The following is a 20472-nucleotide window of genomic DNA, read 5'->3' on the forward strand; positions in this document are numbered from 1 at the left end:
CCAGTAGGTAGCCCAGCTATCTGAAGGGCTGCGGTGTTCAGATCCTGACAACAATTCCCTACTGTTTGGCCTTTGAGCAGTACATGCTTTCTACGTAGAAACACTGCACTGCAACTGTGTGTATGAGATGTGTCCTATCTGAGGGAGTTGAGCAATCAGAGGACAAATGTTCACTGATTACACATACAATGCAACTTTATTGTTCGTGTTACAATCACAGCATAGACCCACCATTTAATTTAATGTGTAAAAGAACAATGTACAGTTTGATATGAAAAGCTGACGTGACACTCATAATATTACCAATAAAAGTAAAGTACTTCAATTAAATAAACCAGTTATTTTGCATACTTTACTCCAATATCTGATGTCCATGGTGCAACAAAACAATTACAAGTCCATATACAGTGCACTGCAAAAGTATTCAGACCCCTTGGATTGACAGATTTTAATGTTAATATTTTATCAATGTATTTTACCTTTTTTAAACTTTTTTTTTTTACACTGACAGATTGTTGACCAAAAAATAAAAAATAAATCTATTTTAAGTCCACTTTGTAAGACAATGTGATGTAATCAAAGGGGTCTGAATACTTTTGCAAGGCACTGCATCATGCATGAATCTGTGGGGGAAACAAAATAATAGCAAATGATAATCGAATAATTATGATCAAATGAAAGTAAAAGACTGTCAGTGTCCAAAAATCCTCCTGACAGAACAATTAAATATTACTCCAAGAACTTCCTTCCACCAAAGAGTACACATGAACATGTATTTGGGTTCAATCACTTCAATAGAAAACATTGGCATCCGCAGATGGTGTTAGTGTATTTGTCTGAAAGAGACAGTTAGTATGCTAGCTAGTAACTACACTACAATATAGTACAATAAGTACGGTATAATATGATCTGCATAGGTAGGGTCAGGAGTGCTTCAAACATGTGGTTTGACCAGAGGAGTATAATACAAAGTAGGATCAAAGCCAGCTAACTTTGATCAAACCAGAAATAACTATTTTATCATTCATAAAAGAACTTAGATATGCATTTTTGGTTGTCGAGTTAAGTAGACCATGCTCATCTTTCAATTTATGTTTTGTTATTTCAGAATATTTAGGCAAGTTAGCAGGTTTACTCCTTGAGCCTGCATTGTAGTATAGCCCTCTGGACATCTATGGCACAGAATGTTTTCCTGGTCAGGAGAAACTGCCAGGGGAATGTAAATGTCATACTCCAAGTACTCCGTAACAAAACCAATTGTAGGAGAAGGTCAGAGTGGAGGGACCTCTGGCTTTCTCATCCAATGGATTTTGAGGAGGCACAGAGAGAGGACGTGAGGAATATGGAATTGAGAATCTCACATGGTGTTCTATAACATTATCAGTGTATGAGTACACCGAGGTGTGTTATCCATTGCTGTAAGGACCATAGTGTTCATAGTTATATGTCAGCCATCTTAGGAAGAGGCATGCAAAACACTAGTTTCTAATGGTGCGTTCAAGACAACTGGGAACAAGGTCAAATCATGACATCAGTGATCTTAAAGGTCGGTTCTAGAAAGAACACCGTGTTCCCGACTTGGAATACCGTTGAAAAAAACTGACATGGAAAATTTGTTTTGATCACAATTTCCCAGTTGTCTTGAACTCACTGATGTCTGACATTTCCGATCTCCCAATCGGCATAAGGCTTAGAGTATGCAAGGCAGGAAAGACCTTTTCTCAACATCCTGGCTCATCCTTCACTGTGTCAACAGCATCCAGTTCTAACCTTTCTCTCACATACACACTTTGTTTTCAAAGTCTGTCAGCAGGTGGTTTTCCTGTGTACAATATGAAACATCTAAATGGATCAAACATGTTTTGAATTATGGATCTACAGCATATTGAAGGACTTTACACATGGTCATAGCTTTACAGTTGAATTCGGAAGTGTACATACACTTAGGTTGGAATCATTAAAACTTGTTTTTAAACCACTCCACAAATTTCTTGTTAACAAACTAGCTTTGGCAAGTTAGTTAGGACATCTACTTTTGTGCAAGTAATTTTTCCAATAATTGTTTACAAACGTATAATTCACTGTATCACAATTCCAGTGGGTCAGAAGTTAACATACACTAAGCTGACTGCCTTTAAAAAGCTTGGAAAATTCAAAAAAATGACATTATGGCTTTAGAAGCTTCTGATAGGCTAATTGACACCATTTGAGTCAATTGGAGGTGCACCTGTGGATGTATTTCAAGGCCTACATTCAAACAACTCAGGGCCTCTTTGCTTGACATCATGGGAAATTCAAAAGAAAAATCGGCCAAGACCTCAGGACATATTTTTTTTTTTAGATCTTCACAAGTCTGGTTCATTCTTGGGAGCAATTTCCAAACGCCTGACGGTACCACGTTTATCTGTACAAACAATAGTACGCAAGTATAAACACCATAGGACCACGCAGCCATCATACCGCTCAGGAAGGAGATGCTTTCTGTCTCCTAGAGATGAACGCGCTTTGGTGAAAAAAGTGCAAATCAATCCCAGAACAACAGCAAAGGACCCTGTGAAGATGCTGGAGGAAACCGGTGCAAAAGCATCTATATTCACAGTAAAACGAGTCCTATATTGACATAACCTGAAAGGCCGTTCAGGAAAGAAAAAGTCACTGCTCCAAAACCACCATGTAAAAAAGCCAGACTACGGTTTGCAACTGCACATGGTGACAAAGATCATACACTTTGGAGAAATGTCCTCTGGTCTGATGAAACAAAAATAGAACTGTTTGAACATAATGACCATTGATATGTTTGGAGGAAAAAGGGAGGCTGGCAAGCCAAAGAGCACCATTCCAACCGTGAAGCACAGGGGGTGACAGCATCATGTTGAGGGGGTGCTTTGCAGCAGCAGGGACTGGTGCACTTCACAAAATAGATAGCATCAGGAAGGAACATTATGTGGATATATTGAAGCAACAGCAAGACAGTCAGGAAGTTAAAGCTCAGCTGCAAATGGGTCTTCCAAATGGACAGTGACCCCAAGCATACTTCCAAAGTTGAGGCAAAATGGCTTAAGATAAAGTCAAGGTATTGGAGTGGCCATCACAAAGCCCTGACCTCAATCCTATAGAAAATGTGTGGGCAGAACTGAAAATGCGTGTGTGAGCAAGGAGGCCTCCAAACCTGACTCAGTTACACCAGCTCTGTCAGGAGGAATGGGACAAAATTCACCCAACTTATTGTGGGAAGCTAGTGGAAAGCTACCTGAAACGTTTGACCCAAGTTAAACCATTTAAAAAGGCAATGCTACCAAATACTAATGGAGTGTATTTAAACTTCTGACCCACTGGGATTGTGATGAAATAAACAGCTGAAATATATCACTCTACTATTTTTGACATTTCACATTCTTAAAATAAAGTGGTGATCCTAACTGACCTAAGACAGGGACTTTTTTTTTATTACTAGGATTCAATCTCAGGAATTGTGAAAAACTGAGTTGAAATGTATTTGGTTAAGGTGTATGTAAACTTCCGACTTCAACCATAGTTGTAGATCTCTAGATAACACAAAGGCCGCTTACACTGCAACCCACTCAAGTATTCTATCCAGAATCTTCTACTATTCAGTCTTTCACTGTATTGGGGTGGTCTTTCACCTCAATGTCTTTATGTCTGGATGTCATGTGTCAAGTTCTTCCGCCCCTTGTTCCCAGAGAGAGCAATATAAGACAAAAGTAGTGTACTACAAAAGGGAATAGGGTACCATTTTGGACTTGTTCTAACGGTTAAGACATCGGCCAGGGTGTGGGTGTGCGGTGGCCATGTGTGTCTTTAAGTTCTTTAGCACCCTGTATTTTTTCCTACAGAGGGTGCAGCCGAAGGGTTTCTCCCCTGTGTGAAACCTCATGTGGGTCGTCAGTTTCCCGTTGCAACGGAACTGCTTCCCGCAGTCTTTACAGTGGTACGGTTTCTCCCCTGTGTGGGCCCTCTGGTGGTGCTTCAGATTCTTCCGGAGCGAGAACGCCCTGTGACACTGGGAGCAGCAGTACGGTTTCTCTCCGGTGTGGATTAAACGGCGGTGCCACCTCAGCTTCCGTTTCCGGTGGAAGATCTTGCCACAGTCCCAGCAGATGTGCAGGCGACGGTGGCAGTGTCCCACCAGCCGCAAGTCCTCAAGCTTCACTGGGGAGAATGAGATAAAATAGGATAAAATAGGATTATGAATGCAAGACTCCAGTAATTTTCCACAACTCCCAGAAAAGTGGGAAACCTGGCAAATTTGGGAGAGTTACCAGAATTTTGCGCCCCTGGATAAGATAAGACAGGACAAACTATCCACTGGGGTAAAACTGGGGCAGCAGGTAGCTTTGTGGTTAGAGTGTAGGGCCAGTAAGGTTTGCTGATTCAAATCCCCAAGCTAACAAGGTAAAAAAATATGTCATTCTGCCCCTGAACAAGGCAATTAACCCACTGTTCCCCGGGTAGGTGTCATTGTAAATAAGAATCTGTTCCTAACTGACTTGCCTAGCTAAATAAAATAAAAAGTTTACATTGAACACAACACATACAGGTCTTTCAGAAAGTATTTATATCCCATTTTGTTGTGTTTCAGTCTTCATTAGATTAAGTCAAAACTGTATCTCGGTCACTCAGGAACATTCACTGTGTTAATGGTAAGCAGCTCCAGTGAAGATTTGGCCTTGTGTTTAAGGTTATCGTGCTGAAAGATTAACTCATCTCCTGTTGTCTGGTGTAAAGCTAACAACCAGTTTTTCCCTCTAGTCTTTTGTCTGTGCTTAGCGCTATTACATTTATTTTTAAAATCATGAAACAAGCCCAAGTACTTAAATTACAAGTACACCCAAGTATTACTTTAGTGCCTTGTTGCAAACAGGATGCATCTTTTGAAATATTTTTGTTCTGTACAGGCTTCCTTTTCACTCTGTCAAATAGATTAGTATTGTGTAGTAACTACAATGTTGTTGATCCATCCTCAGTTCTCATATCCAAACTATTAAACTTGGTTTTAACCTGTTATGGCTGCGATTCCTCTACAGGGATCAACATCAGGGGAAATTTCAGAGTGACAACTAAAAATACAACGTCGTAACATTAGACATTCTTGAAAATGCAAGTGTCTTATACACTTCAAAATATTAGAATCTTGGTAATCAAACTATGTTTTCCAATTTAAAATAGCTATTACAGAGAACAAATAACATGCTTTTGTTTGAGAAGAGCAATCAACAACAGAAACATTTTCCGCCATGACAGTTTTTACACATTCACATCTGAAGGTAAAATTATGACTTACATTCTGATATATTGCTCTTACTTCTCTTCTTGAGGGTCCCAGTGATCAAATGAAGTGCCATTTTCTTTGATAAAATCCATTTTTATAGTCTAAATCGAAACATTTTGTAAACCGTTTGTGCCGTGAATTCCATCTATCAATTTTTTAGAGCATTAGATGTAATTACACACCCTAAACCATCGTTTACCTAGTCATGGTTGGTTTCAGTGCATTCCTCTGGATGTTTGCAACACAGCCAAACCTCATTGGTTTTTTTGCGGGGAGTATTGACCGAAGTGAACTGATTTGAAGACAACGAGCAATGACTACCTTGCGCACCAAATCATTTTAGTGAAGCTTCGTTGGACTGTATTTCTGCCCAATGACCACTGATCTTCTTGAAATCTAGCTGGGTAGATAGCCAATGAGCTGAGGTAAATGCCAGTATGTAATGGTTTTGGGTTGGACCACCATTCCTTGTTTGATATCGCATGCGTAACGAACTCCATTCTCGCCTTGATGATCAGAGGAGTTGCTGTGAGGCTTGTTACGCGCATCTGTATTTCGGAAAGTTGTATTTTCAATGATTTCATTGAAGACATCATGGCGAATAAATCAGGAAAAGCGAAGTTAAAGTCTAAAGTGAAAGTGAAAAAGTGAGTTTTTTTGTTTGAGGAATCTTTGAGTGTTATGATTCAAACAGGAACTGAGGAGCGGTTTCTGCAAAACTCCTGGACAGTCTGTGGTGCAACATGGCGTTGGTGGATGGAGCGAGACATGATGTCCCAGATGTGCTCAATTGGATTCAGGTCTGGGGAACGTGCGGGCCAGTCCATAGCGACAATGCCTTCCTCTTGTAGGAACTGCTGACACACTCCAGCCACATGAGGTCTAGCATTGTCTTGCATTAGGAGGAACCCAGGGCCAACCGCACCAGCATATGGTCTCACAAGGGGTCTGAGGATCTCATCTCGGTACCTAATAGCAGTCAAGCAACCTCTGGCGAGCACATGGAGGGCTGAGCGGCCCTCCAAAGAAATGCCACCCCACACCATGACTGACCCACCGCCAAACCGGTTATGCTGGAGGATGTTGCAGGCAGCAGAACGTTCTCCACGGCGTCTCCAGACTCTGTCACGTGCTCAGTGTGAACCTGCTTTCATCTGTAAAGAGCACAGTACGCCAGTGGCGAATTTGCCAATCTTTGTGTTCTCTGGCAAATGCCAAGCGTCCTGCACGGTGTTGGGCTGTAAGCACAACCCCCACCTGTGGACGTCGGGCCCTCATACCACCCTCATGGAGTCTGTTGCTGACCGTTTGAGCAGACACATGCACATTTGTGGCCTGCTGGAGGTCATTTTGCAGGGCTCTGGCAGTGCTCCTCCTGCTCCTCCTTGCACAAAGGCGGAGGTAGCGGTCCTGCTGCTGGGTTGTTGCCCTCCTACGGCCTCCTCCACGTCTCCTGATGTACTGGCCAGTCTCCTGGTAGCGCCTCCATGCTCTGGACACTACGCTGACAGACACAGCAAACCTTCTTGCCACAGCTCGCATTGATGTTCCATCCTGGATGAGCTGCACTACCTGAGCCACTTGTGTGGGTTGTAGACTCCGTCTCATGCTACCACTAGAGTGAAAGCAGCATTCAAAAGTGACCAAAACATCAGCCAGGAAGCAAATAGAACTGAGAATTGGTCTGTGGTCACCACCTGCAGAACCACTCCTTTATTGGGGGTGTCTTGCTAATTGCCTATAATTTCCACTTGTTGTCTATTCCATTTGCACAACAGCATGTGAAATTTATTGTCAATCAGTGTTGCTTCCTAAGTGGATAGTTTGATTTCACAGAAGTGTGATTGACTTACATTGTTTAAGTGTTCCCTTTATTTTTTTGAGCAGTATATATATATATATATTTCTTTTTTTCATGTCAGATTATATTTTTAATTTTTTTATTCAAATGGAATGGAGTAGAACAGCAAACACACACATGGCCACTGCGCCTGCTACTCCTCTCCATTTCCATATGAAATAGCCATTGGCTGCTGTTCAGGGGAGGCCCACAACAATGGCCGGAGTTGAATGGAACAGCACTTCACCTTAGTGACTGTTTCCTCTGCTCTATATAATACATATGTTTATTTTATGTGATGATAAAAGGCTCATAACATTACAAAAATATTTGTAATGTTTTCTTTCACAGTGATAGCGACTCCGACTGGGAGCCCCCGGTGCCAAGCTGCCCGCTCTACCTCTGCCCCCAGTGGTGTTCATATGCCACAGTTCATTACTGCAGGCATGACTGTGCCTCAGGGCCAAAAGGGCACAGCATGGAGGCGTCGTTGTGTTCTGTGTCGCACGAACTGCACCACTTGTTCAGTTTGCCTCTGCTTTACATTAGAAAGAGACTGCTATGGGACATGGCACAGGCAGCAAAATATTGTGACGAGGACTTCCAAAGGGTGTACTGTTTAATTTTTTACATTTTTTTCAACAAATTGTTGTGTGTGTGTTGGAATTGCTTTTTTATATGTTGTATATAGTTATAGATCATTTCACCAATTTGGCCACTTGGGTACATTTGGGCAACTTGTGTGGGACACCTAGGTGACTTCATGCTAAATGTCATGTAGCTCACCCATTCCTGAAGTTATCAGTCTGAAACTTTGCACACCTACAGTTGTCCGCTTGTGTCATCCATCAACATTATCTCCAGCATCCTATCTGACTGTGTGGCTATTCTAGTACATGTGAAAGATGATACTACAACAATAAAAGACAGAAAACGTATGCTCTTCCTCTTTTCTTGCAACAGATCTACTGTGTTAGACTCTCCTACATTCAATTAACATTTCCACAAACTTCAGAATGTTTCCATTCAAATGATTCCAAGAATATGCATATCCTTGCCTCTGGGGCTGAGCTAAAGGCAGTTAGATTTGGGTATGTCTTCAGGCAGAAATTGAGAACAAAGGGATGTAGCCATAACAGGTTAACAGCTCCTTGCAGAGTTGTGCGTTTCTCTTCAATTGTTTTATCCATTTCAATAAAATAATTTTCCAGCTGGTCAACAATTTGTTATTAAACCAATAGAACATGTATTCAAGGTTTGCAGTTCTTGACACAAACCTGTACACCTGGCACCTACTACCATACCCTGTTCAAACACACTGAAGCATTGTCTTGCCCATTCACCCTCTGAACAACATACATGCACAATACATGTTAACGAATTATTTTAAAGTGTCTAGACCTCTCCTCCACTTTATCTACACTGACTTGAAGTGGATTTAACAAATGACATCAATAAGGGATCATAGTATTCCCCTGGTTAGTCTGTCATGGAAAGAGCAGTTGTTTAATGGTTTGTATGCGCCGTGCCATAAAAGTATTCACACCCATCGACTTATTCCACATTTTGTTGTTATAGCATGAATTTTATATCTATTAAATAGATTTAAAAAATACAGTCAAAGTAAACTCCAAAAGTTCTGGTCAATTCACCAAAATAAGAACAACCTTTTGGCCATTCAACACCCTAAAATTGCCACTTCCTATACTTTTTAATACGGACATTGAGAAAATTCTAAAACAAGGAGACATCTTTCAAGGATAGTATCGCAAATATAAGCATTCTAACTACCAGCTACTCAAAGTGCTCTGAACAAATGAAGGGAATTGTTCAAACATTGGCACATTCTAAGATCCGATGACAGTATCCGTAATGTGTTTTTGGACCCTCCCTTGGTTGGACTCTCACAGGGCAGAAATCTCAGATCAATTGGTAAACTGATTTACCACCCCCAAAATATCCCTTCTCAACATCTATTTGCACCTCTACCAGATGGAAACTAAAAGTGTAATAGCTGCACTCAATGCAATGGCACTTACAAATGTAGATCCTGCAAACATCCAAACAGGGAAATAGATCCCAATGAAAGGTGTTATGTGCTCCACTAAGGCAGTATTTTTGTACATAATGCTTCTGCAACCGTATCTTACGGCAGAAAAGAGCTTCTGGATATCAGGACAGCGATCACTCACCTCGGATTAGACAAAGATTGTTTCTACAACAACCAAGACGCACAGGACATTCTCCAAACACCAGGCAGGGTCGACATCCCCGTTATTTGCAAGAGGAAACGACACAGTTAGAGGACAAAGAGCCGGATGCCTCGTCAGGACCCGCAGAAGGCGAGTGGGAAAGCTGCACCACGTCAGTCACTGGTTTTATCAATAAGCGCACCGAGGACGTCGTCCCCACAGTGACTGTATGTACATACCCCAACCAGAAGCCATGGATTACAGGCAACACTCGCACTGAGCTAAAGGGTACAGCTACTGCTTTCAAGGTGCTGGACTCTAACCCGGAAGCTTACAAGAAATACTGCTATGCCCTGTGACGAACCGTCAAACAGGCAAAGCGTCAATACAGGGCTAAGATTGAATCATACTACACTGGCTCCGACACTCGTCTTGTGGCAGGGCTCACTAACTATTACAGAATACAAAAAGGGAAGCACAGCCACGAGCTGCCCAGTGACACAAGCCTAACAGACTAGCTAAATCACTTCTATGTTCGCGTCAAGGCAAGCAACACTGTGGCATGCATGAGAGCATCAGCTGTTCCAGACGACTATGATCACGCTCTCCGTAGCTGACGCGAGAAAGACCTTTAAACAGGTCAACATACACAAGGCTGTGGGACCAGACGGATGACCAGGACGTGTGCTCCAGGCATGTGCTGACCAACCTGCAGGTGTCTTCACTGACATTTTCAACATGTCCCTGATTGAGTCTAATACCAACATGTTTGAAGCAGACCACCATAGTCCCTGTGCCCAAGAACAAAGGCAACCTGCCTAAGTGACCACAGACCCGTAGCACTCACATCCTTAGCCATGAAGTGCTTTGAAAGGTTGGTAATGGCTCACATCAACACCATTATCCCAGAAACCCTAGACCCACTCCAGTTTGCATACCGCCCAAACAGATCCACAGATGATGCAATCTGTTGCACTCCACAATGCCCTTTCCTACCTGGACAAAAGGGACACTTACGCGAGAATGCTATTCATTGACTCCAGCTCAGCATTCAACACCATAGTACCCTCAAAGCTCATCGCTAAGGATCATGGGACTAAACACATCCCTCTGCAACTGGATCCTGGAGTTCCTGACGGGCCACCCCCAGGTGGTGAGGGTAGGTAGCAACACATCTGCCATGCTGATCCTCAACACTGGAGCACCCCAGGGACAACCTATAGGGAAGGAGGTCAGAGACCTGGCCAGGTGGTGCCAGAATAACAACCTATCCCTCAACGTAACCAAGACTAAGGAGATGATTGTGGACTACAGGAAAAGGAGGACAGAGCACACAGATTCTCATCGACAGGGCTGTAGTGAAGTAGGTTGAGAGCTTCAAATTCCTTGGTGTCCACATCAATAAACTAGAATGGTCCAAACACAACAAGACAGTCGTGAAGAGGGCACGACAAAGAGTATTCCCCCTTAGGAAACTAAAAAGATTTGGCTTGGGTCCCGAGATCCTCAAAAGGTTCAACAGCTGCACCATCGAGAGCAACCTGACCGGTTGCGTTACTGCCTGGTACGGCAATTGCTCGACCCCCGACCGCTAGGCACTACAGAGGGTAGTGCGTACGGCCCAGGCTAAGCTGCCTGCCATAAAGGACGTTTACACCAGGAGGAAGTCCCTAAAAATTGTCAAAGACCCCAGCCATAGACTGTTCTCTCTACCACATGGCAAGCAGTACCGGAGTGCCAAATCTAGGAAAAAAGTATTCTCAACCGTTTTTATCACCAAGCAATAAGACTCCTGAACAGGTAATTAAATGGCTACCTGGACTATTAGCATTGTGTGCCCCCCCCCCAAAAAAAAACATTTTACGCTGCTGCTACTCTCCATTTATCATATATGCAGTCACTTTAACAATACATTCATGTAAATATTACCTTAATTGGCCCGACCAACCAGTGCTACCGCACATTGGCTAACCGCCTTGTGTCCTGCCACCCTCCAATCCCTCTTTTACACTACTGCTTCTCTCTGTTCATCATATATGCAGTCACTAACCATATCTACATACTACCTCAGCCTGACTTACCTATTGTTCACCAAATACCTTTTTTTGCGCTATTGGTTAGAGCCTGAAAGTAAGCATTTCACTGTAAGGTCTGTTGTATTCAGTGCACGTGACAAATAAACTTCGATTTGATTATTTTATCTTTTAACTTGTCCTTGTGGTAAAAATGTTGGGGAAACAAAGTGCAAAATCAAAGTACGAATCTCAGAGCATCATAAGGTGCAAAAACACGACGTACCCACTTTTCAGAAGCGAATCACATTCGACTTCGTCGCCACGTTATAACGGCATTGAATTCGTCAACCTCCCTAGGAGAGGGAGTGACCTTGACAATTTAATAGTTAAAACAAGAGGCTGCCTGGATCTTTAATTTAATTGAAAGAACCTTGCTCCCTTCGGTCTCAACGTAGCCATTCTTGTGATTTTTCTATTTATTGTTAATATTTGCAGGCCCTATGTAGCCAAATTGTATCTATGATCGTATGCCATGCATTCATGTTTTTGTATGTTCTTATATCTGAGAATGAACCAATTATGTCAGTCCACCCGGCAATGATTAGACACCTCTGTGTGTCCTTTGACACTTCACAAACTAGTGACCCACAGTGTTTCTCATGATACCCTGATGAAGACAGCTTGTCTGTTGCAATAATGTAATAACCAACATTTCATCTAGGCTCCTAGAGTGTACAGCTGTTTCTTTAAAAAAAAACTGCAAACACAGTAGCGTTCATGTTCAGTTTCCTGTGTGTATCAAGAATGGTCCACCATCCAAAAAACATCAAGACAACTGTGGGAAACAAGAATCAACATGGGCCAGCATCCCTGTGGAACGCTTTCGACACCTTGTAGAGTCCATGCCCCAACAAATTGAGGCTGTTCTGGGGGCAAAAGGGGGTGCAACTCAATATTAGTATTGTGTTCTACCGTTTGGTATACTCAGTGTATATTGCACAAATGAGAAAGGAGTGTTCTTTCTCAATTCCTTGCATCCTCACCGCCTTCTCAAAACTCATTGGAAAAGAAGGTCAGAGGAGAGGAAGCTTGGACTTCCTCCTCCAATAAGGTTGAGGAGGCGAGGAGATCCGATTCAAGGAATTGAGAGTTACAGCATGGGTAAATACCTGAACAGGTTCTCATCTGCTTCTCCAGGTCATGGGGTAGTGGTGGTGGAGTGGAGGGGGGGAGGGGAGAGCGGTGAGGTGATATGGAGGAGGTGGCTGGAAGTGCTGTGGAAGTGGTGTCACAGCCTTTTCTGCTTCTGGTCCCGCTCAACACTTGTCCCCCTCGGTCTCGCTGCTCTTCCTTTGCTGCTGGGTTTAGTATAATGCTTGCTTGTGTGGCCACATGTACATTGGGGTTTACTTGGGTGAGAATGGGCTCTTGTAGCGTGCTTAGTTGTGTTGTTGCTGTAATGTCATTGTACCGTTGTGTACTTGGTTGTGCAGTATGCCGGACCAGCTCAATCTCCTCCTTGACTTCCGGTTGTCCCAAGCTTCCTAGTGGCTCTTCTTTGAGAGCAGCACCACTGATGTCATAGTCAGTGAGTGCTTCCAGGTGTCCCACAGGTGTTCTAAGCATGGGTTCTATATCTATAATCCTAAGGGTGTTGGTTGGCTGTTGTTCCGAATCCACCGGCATGCTGATGGCAATGGGAACAGGCTCCAGTTTCCCCATTTCTAATTCCACTTTTTGTACTGGGCTGACTGAGTTAGGAAGAGGAAATAGAAGCCATTTCAGGGGCACTGGATGTGGGGCCTGGGAAGAACCCACCTGCACCTCCTGTTCAGTCAGTCTGTCTGTCGGGGAGTTTAACAATACGGTGTCATTTGAACACAGTGACAGGGTGGTGGTGGCGGTGGCACCGTCTTCAGTGTGTATGCAGTGGGGGTCCGAGACCTCTGAGGATGTTGATGGTTCAAATGTCAATTCAGAGACAAGACATTCATATTCTTGACTCTCTGGAACAAAAAAAGAAACATACTGTTGGCCTCGTAACATTCATCTTTTTCATATCAGTGAGAAACAAAGAACTAATATTGCCCTCCAAATGCACTTAATACTTTCTGAATGACTGTATAGGTTTCTGTATTAAGACCCCTTGACTTTTTCCACATTTCATTACAGCCTTATTTCAAGATGAATTCCATTTATATAAAAAAATAAAGAGATTACATTTACAAAAGTATGACGCTACAAGCTTGGCACACCTAAATTTAGGAAGTTTCTCCCATTCTTCTCTGCAGGTCTCTCAAGCTCTGACAGGTTGGACGAGGTGAGTTGCAGTACATGTTCAATTCAGTTTAAGTCCGGGCTCTGGCTGTGCCACTCAAGGATATTCAGAGACATGTCCAGAAGCCACTCCTGCTTTTACTTGGCTGTGTGGTTTGGGTCATTGTCCTGTTGGAAGGTGAACTTTTGCCCCAGTCTGCTCTGGAGCAGATTAATCAAGGATCTCTGTACTTTGCTCCATTCATCTTTCCCTAGATCCTGGCTGGTCTCCCAGTCTCTGCCACTTAAAAAAGAAAAGGGCATGATGCTGCCACCACCAAAAGTTTACCGTAGGGATGGTGCGAGGGTTCCTCCAGACATACTGCTTGTCATTCAGGAAAAATAATTCAATCTTGGCTTCATCAGACCAGAGAATCTTGTTTCTCATGGTCTGGCAGTCCTGTAACTCCAAGCAGGCTGTCATATGCATTTTACTGAGGAGTGGCTTCAGTCTGGCCACTATCATAAAGGACTGATTGGTGGAGTGGTGCAGAGGTTGTTGTCCTTCTGGAAGATCCTCCCATCTCCAGAGGAACTCTGGAGCTCTGTCAGAGTGACCATCAGGTTCTTGGTCACCTTCCTGGCCAAGGCCCTTCTCCTCCTCCCCCCCTGGCCAGCTCTAGGAATAGTCTTGGTGGTTCCAAACTTGGGGGCCACTGTGTTCTTGGGCACCCTTCCCCAGATCTGTGCCTCGACACAATCCTGTCTCGGACAACTCCTTCGTCCTCATGGCTTGGTTTTTGCTCTGACATGCAATGTCAACTGTGGGACCTTATAGACAAGTGTGTGCCTTTCCAAATCATGTCCAGTCAATTGAATTTACCACAGGTGGACTCCGATCGAGTTGTAGAAACAGCTTGAGGATGATGAATGGAAACAGGATGCACTGGAGCGCAATTTCATGTCTCATAGCAAAGGATCAGGATACTTATGTAAATAAGGTTTTTCATTTATGAGAAATAGATTGAGGAAAAATATTAATTTAATACATTTTAGAAAAAGGCTTTAACGTAACAAAATGTGGGGAAAGTCAAGGGGTCTGAATTCTTTCCGAATGCACTGTAGATGATAGTTGTTTCATGCTGACTGCACTATGAACGTCCCAATGGCAAACATGCATAAAGATGGAAGAATTCAGATATGTCGTCATCGTTTTAGCACTATCCACCGAGTTAGTAAACTATGTTGTGTGACATGGTTCGATAAATATCTTAATAATCTACCTTTGCGGCAATTAGGAAAAAACCTCAAGATAGAATTGGGATCATGTATAAGGTGCTAATGAACATACAAATACATTATAAGGAGTGTGATGTACACTACGGCAAACTTAGCCAAACGAGTCATTTGTGGTAAGTGCATGAGGGCCATCATCTTTATGCATCTCTACTACTGGGACAATAAAGGCATTACTTAAATTCTCTTTCCATCCACTACTCCACATCATTTCAATAACTCAAATCCAACGCGTTTTATAAAGCCCTTTTACATCAGCAGTTGTCACAAAGTGCTTTACGGTTATCCAGCCTAAACCCCCAAATAGCAAGCAATCCACTTGTCTGGTCCACTTACTTTGCATGCTTTTCCCAATACTGTCACCCTCCTCGAAGACACCAACCTTCACCACCTCCCAGTCCATGTCCAATCTCTACAGGCATAACAATGAATATACTGTTTACTTATATTAGCATTTAGATACTGCTACAGAAGGAAACAACTGACACTGAACATTATAGGGGCCATTAAGTCAAATGGTGCACTAAAAGAGAGGCTGTGTTTCACACACAATCCAGAGCATTCTAAACACAGAACTAGAATGTGCAGAACGGGATTCCCCATTCATGTCAATGATGCTGTTCCGTTTCATTCATTCCATCTTACCTCATATTTAAGATTAAGGTGCATGTCTTCACCATCACGCCTTGGCATAGCAACAGAGCCACTGGGGGCCTCACCACTATCATGTTGAGTTGCTACGGTCAGAGGATGAACCACACACATACACAGAGAGAAGATTTTTATTTTTTTATTTTTTTTTTTACAAATAAACATACTTTTCCATTAAAGAAAGGTCTGGAATACTAAGGAGGCAACAAATAATTAGTCTACATACTGGAATACAAAGGGAGCAGAAGTTCGAACTAGCTAGAGATGTAACACCTGTTGTAGCTGCAGGGCCAGTCCTTGCTGTTCTGCCACCCTAGCTGAGACCCCAAAAAATGAGAAACTAGCATAGTCCCAGTAAGCAAAATTACGTTGAAAAGACACTTAAAAAAAACATTCCCCGGACATTAACGTTATGTTTTTTGTGTGTTTTTTTTAACCTTTATTTAACCAGGCAAGTCAGTTAAGAACACATTCTTATTTACAATGACGGCCTGGGAACAATGGGTTAACTGCATGTTCAGGGGCAGAACGACAGATTTGTACCTTGTCAGCTTGGGGGTTTGAACTCGCAACCTTCCGGTTACTAGTCCAACGCTCTAACCACTAGGCTAACATGCCGCCCGGTTAAATTTAGGTTTCCGAGTGGCATTTTCCAGGATGTTGTAATCAGGCTCATTTTTGGTTCTTAACCTGTTACATCTATGGGGGCGCTATTTCATTATTGGATTAAAAAAAACGTGCCCGTTTTAAGCGCAATATTTTGTCACAAAAAGATGGTCGACTATGCATATAATTGACAGCTTTGGAAAGAGGACACTGACGTTTCCAAAACTGCAAAGATATTGTCTGTGAGTGCCCCAGAACTGATGCTACAGGCGAAACTTCAACCAGGAAATGAGCAGGATTTTTTGAGGCTCTGTTGTTCATTGTCTCCTTATATGGCTGTGAATGCGACAGGAATGAGCCTGCCCGATCTATCGTTTCCCCAAGGTGTCTGCAGCATTGTGACGTATTAGTAGGCATATCATTGGAAGATTGACCATAAGAGACTACATTTGCCAGGTGTCCGCCCGGTGTAGACTACCACGAACGATATATCAATGAAGAGATGTGAAAAACACATTGAGGATTGATTCTAAACAGCGTTTGCCGTGTTTGTCGATATTATGGAGTTCATTTGGAAAACAGTTTGCCGTTTTGATGACTGAATTTTCGGGTTTTTTTGGTACCCAAACGTGATGTACAAAACGGAGCGATTTCTCCTACACAAAGAATCTTTCAGGAAAAACTGAACATTTGCTATGTAACTGAGAGTCTCCTCATTGAAAACATCCGAAGTTCTTCAAAGGTAAATTATTTTATTTGAATCCTTTTCTGGTTTTTGTGCAAATGTTGCCCGCTAAATGCTACGCTAGCTATCAATACTCTTACACAAATGCTTGTTTTGCTATGGTTCAAAAGCATATTTTGAAAATCTGAGATGACAGTGTTGTTAAGAAAAGGCTAAGCTTGAGAGCTAGCACATTCATTTCATTTTGCGATTTTCATAAATAGTTAACGTTACGTTATGCTAATGAGCTTGAGGCTATAACGGGATACAGGGTTTTTTCATAGCCAAACGTGAACAAAACGGAGCGATTTGTCCTACATAAATAATATTTTTTTGAAAAACTGAACATTTGCATTCTAACAGTCTCCTCATTGAAAACATCTGAAGTTCTTCAAAGGTAGATGATTTTATTTGAATGATTCTTGTTTTTGTGAAAATGTTGCTGGCTGAATTCTAGGCTTATAGCTATGCTAGCTATCAATACTCTTACACAAATGCTTGTTTAGCTATGGTTGAAAAGCATATTTTGAAAATCTGAGATGACAGTGTTGTTAACAAAAGTCTAAGCTTGAGAGCAAATATATTTATTTCATTTCATTTGCGATTTTCATGAATAGTTAACGTTGCGTTATGCTAATGAGCTTGAGGCTATAAATAGGATCCCGGATCCGGGATTGCTCGACGCAAGAAGTTAATGGTTCTTAATGAAAGTGTGTCAAAGTGTTACTTGAAATTGCATTTTATGAACGCCCATCTATGCGTTAAGCCCAGTGTTGCCAACTCCCAGTAAGGACTAGAGGTCGACCGATTATGATTTTTTTCAACGCCGATACAGATTATTGGAGGACCAAAAAAGCAGATACCGATTAAAATCGGACGACTTTTATTAATTTATAATAATGACAATTACAACAATACTGAATTAACACATATTTTAACTTAATATAATACAGCAATACAATCAATGTAGCCTCAAGTAAATAATGAAACATGTTCAACTTGGTTTAAATAATGCAAAAACAAAGTGTTGGAGAAGTAAAAGTGCAATATGTGCTATGTAAAAAAGCTAATGTTTAAGTTCCTTGCTCAGAACATGAGAACATATGAAAGCTGGTGGTTCCTTTTAACATGAGTATTCAATATTCCCAGGTAAGAAGTTTTAGGTTGTAGTTATTATAGGATTATTTCCCCATATACCATTTGTATTTCATTAACCACTATTGGCACTTTAGTATTGATTTAATATAACTTCAGGTTCCCCTCACTCCTCCCTGGGCTCGAACCAGGAACACAACAGCCACCCTCGAAGCAGCGTTACCCATGCAGAGCAAGGGAAACAACCACTGCAAGGCTCAGAGCGAGTGACGTTTGAAATGCTATTTGCACTTCAGTTACACCAGCCTCATCTCGGGAGTTGATAGGCTTGAAGTCATAAACAGCGCAATGCTTGACGCACAACAAAAGTGCTGTTTGAATGAATGTTTACGAGCCTGCTTCTATCTACCACCGCTCAGTCAGATACTTGTATGCTTAGTCAGATTTTATGCAACGCAGGACACGCTAGATAATATCTAGTAATATCATCAACAATGTATAGTTAACTAGTGATTATGATTCATTGTTTTTTCTAAGATAAGTTTAATGCTAGCTAGTAACCTACATTGACTTACTGTATTTGCGTAACAGGCAGTCTCCTTGTGGAGTGCAACGAGAGAGCCAGGTCGTTATTGCGTTGGACTAGTTAACTGTAAGGTTGCAAGATTATATCCCCCGAGCTGACAAGGTGAAAATCTGTCTTTCTGCTCCTGAATGAGGCAGTTAACCCACCGTTCCTAGGCCGTCATTGAAAATAAGAATGTGTTCTTAACCGACGTGCAGTTAAATAAAGATATAAAAATTACAATGGCAAATCGGCACCCAGAAATACCAATTGTTATGAAAACTTGAAATCGGCCATTCAGATTAATAGGCCGGCCTCTAGTAAGGACAGTCGCTAAATGACGTCATCACCCAATTTGCCATGTGCATGTAATTGTGATGGACACTGTTGGAGAGAGAAAAAGTGAGTAAAAAAACACAACAAAAAAAACACCCTAAATATATGTTTAGAACTACAATTCCAACCCTCCTTTATCTGGGCTTGGGACCGGCAAAAGTGACCCAAAAGAGACACTGTCAGTTACTTCGTTTTTTATTTTATATATTTAATTTTAACCTTATGGTCCACTTAGGAGCCTACAACAACTCACAATAAAACATGATTTTTTTTTTTGTATAGAAACTACATTAACAATCTAAATGGACTAAAAAGAGAATAGAAAAAAGTCAATGGCAATGTGAGAAAATTATGGTAACTTGTCTGGCCCCAATTCAGGATAAAAACGATTATATATTTTAAAATGTAAACCAGGGCGGGATAAACCAGGGGCGGCTTCCCGCATGCGCAATTCATTTGCAGTCTGGACGTGGAGGAGTGAATATCTCCTGTTCTTACTACAGCTGCGCGAGGACTGGGCCGCCGGTGAGTGCTTTGGGACGGGGTCCACAACAGCACCAGCTGCTCGTTGAGAAGAGTAAGAACGATACGTGCTTTCACGACAGTCTCAACGTCTCCAATAACACCAGAACAATTCCCTAGATTTGTCGCTAGTCGCTTTTTTAAACACTTTTCGCTAGAGGGGTCTGAATACTCGCTAAATATAGCGACAACGTCGCTAAATTGGCAACACCGGTTAAGCCAACCGTTTGGAAACCACACAAAAAGACGTATATGGTCTGTACCATGTACACCCTTATTCTACAGCCCATTAATTCAACTAACGCTGAGACTTCCTGGCAATGTTACATTAGGCCTACTTTAAAATAACGTATGTTAAAGTTACTCACCACGTGGTGTCACTTCAGTGGTTTCCCGTGTGTATGTGCATATTGCCATCTCCAATGCATTCTTCAGTCTGCATGCCTGCACCGCCTCTATGGTGAGGTCTCCGGCGCAAAGAGCAACGGGTAATACTGTATTCTGGATAGTAGCGTTACCCGAAGTGCCTTGGAAAACATGTGTTATCTCCGATACGGCGACATTTAACAGAATATCCAAAACCATTTTAACCTGTGTTTTAAAAGTGTTCACGAAGTCTTCGCATTCCTCCATAACTGACCAGCTAGTGGAGTTTGGATTTCAAATGGGAAGAAATCCTGCGCGCGCATTTCTTTGACGTTGTCCCAGGTGTCACGAGGTTACGGATTGAGCCCACCTGCGGTTCCCCGGCAAGAATGGTCAAACAACAATTGTTTGTGCCTGAATCGTGTTCGCCTGAGATTTCGCTGACCAGGAACCAGAGAGACTAAATAAGAAGTTGTAAAATACGGTGTCTTCTGAGATCTTGGTAAGCGACCAATGTTTGTAAATAAATTACCGTTAGTTGTCAACTGTAGCTAGTTAGCTCCACAAGGTGCGCTCGGGCTGCTATTATGCCACAGACTTGGCTAGAATGGATCCAGCTTTTGTCAAGTAACGTCAGACTTTACATAATTTACGCAGCAGGTTAGTATAATTATGTTAAGGTTAGGAAAAGGGTTGGTGTTAGCTAAAATGCAAAAAA

General features: G+C 42.2%; 1 protein-coding gene across 1 annotated transcript; it reads right to left on the reverse strand.

Annotated features, from left to right (window-relative positions):
* Nucleotides 1-177: 177 nt before the first annotated feature.
* Nucleotides 178-20227, reverse strand: LOC135510378 (zinc finger and SCAN domain-containing protein 5A-like). The gene is made up of 5 exons (XM_064931247.1): nucleotides 19757-20227; nucleotides 15535-15626; nucleotides 15226-15301; nucleotides 12507-13343; nucleotides 178-4170 (listed from the first exon to the last, which is right to left on the reverse strand). The coding sequence occupies exons 1-5, from the start codon at nucleotides 20019-20021 to the stop codon at nucleotides 3767-3769; spliced, it is 1674 nt and encodes a 557-aa protein (XP_064787319.1). The 5' UTR covers nucleotides 20022-20227; the 3' UTR covers nucleotides 178-3766.
* Nucleotides 20228-20472: the final 245 nt, after the last annotated feature.

Source organism: Oncorhynchus masou, chromosome 23 (assembly GCF_036934945.1).
Source record: "Oncorhynchus masou masou isolate Uvic2021 chromosome 23, UVic_Omas_1.1, whole genome shotgun sequence".
Lineage (NCBI taxonomy): Eukaryota > Metazoa > Chordata > Actinopteri > Salmoniformes > Salmonidae > Oncorhynchus > Oncorhynchus masou.

Bases quoted from the DNA above. Each gene is read 5' to 3' on its own strand.
- LOC135510378 (XM_064931247.1), bottom strand. From the start codon at position 20,021: ATGGAGGAATGCGAAGACTTCGTGAACACTTTTAAAACACAGGTTAAA. The intron at 15,627-19,756 runs GTGAGTAACTTT...CTCTGACCGTAG, and splicing joins CACTGAAGTGACACCACGTG to CAACTCAACATGATAGTGGT. The intron at 4,171-12,506 runs GTATTTACCCAT...CATTCTCCCCAG, and splicing joins GCAGATGAGAACCTGTTCAG to TGAAGCTTGAGGACTTGCGG.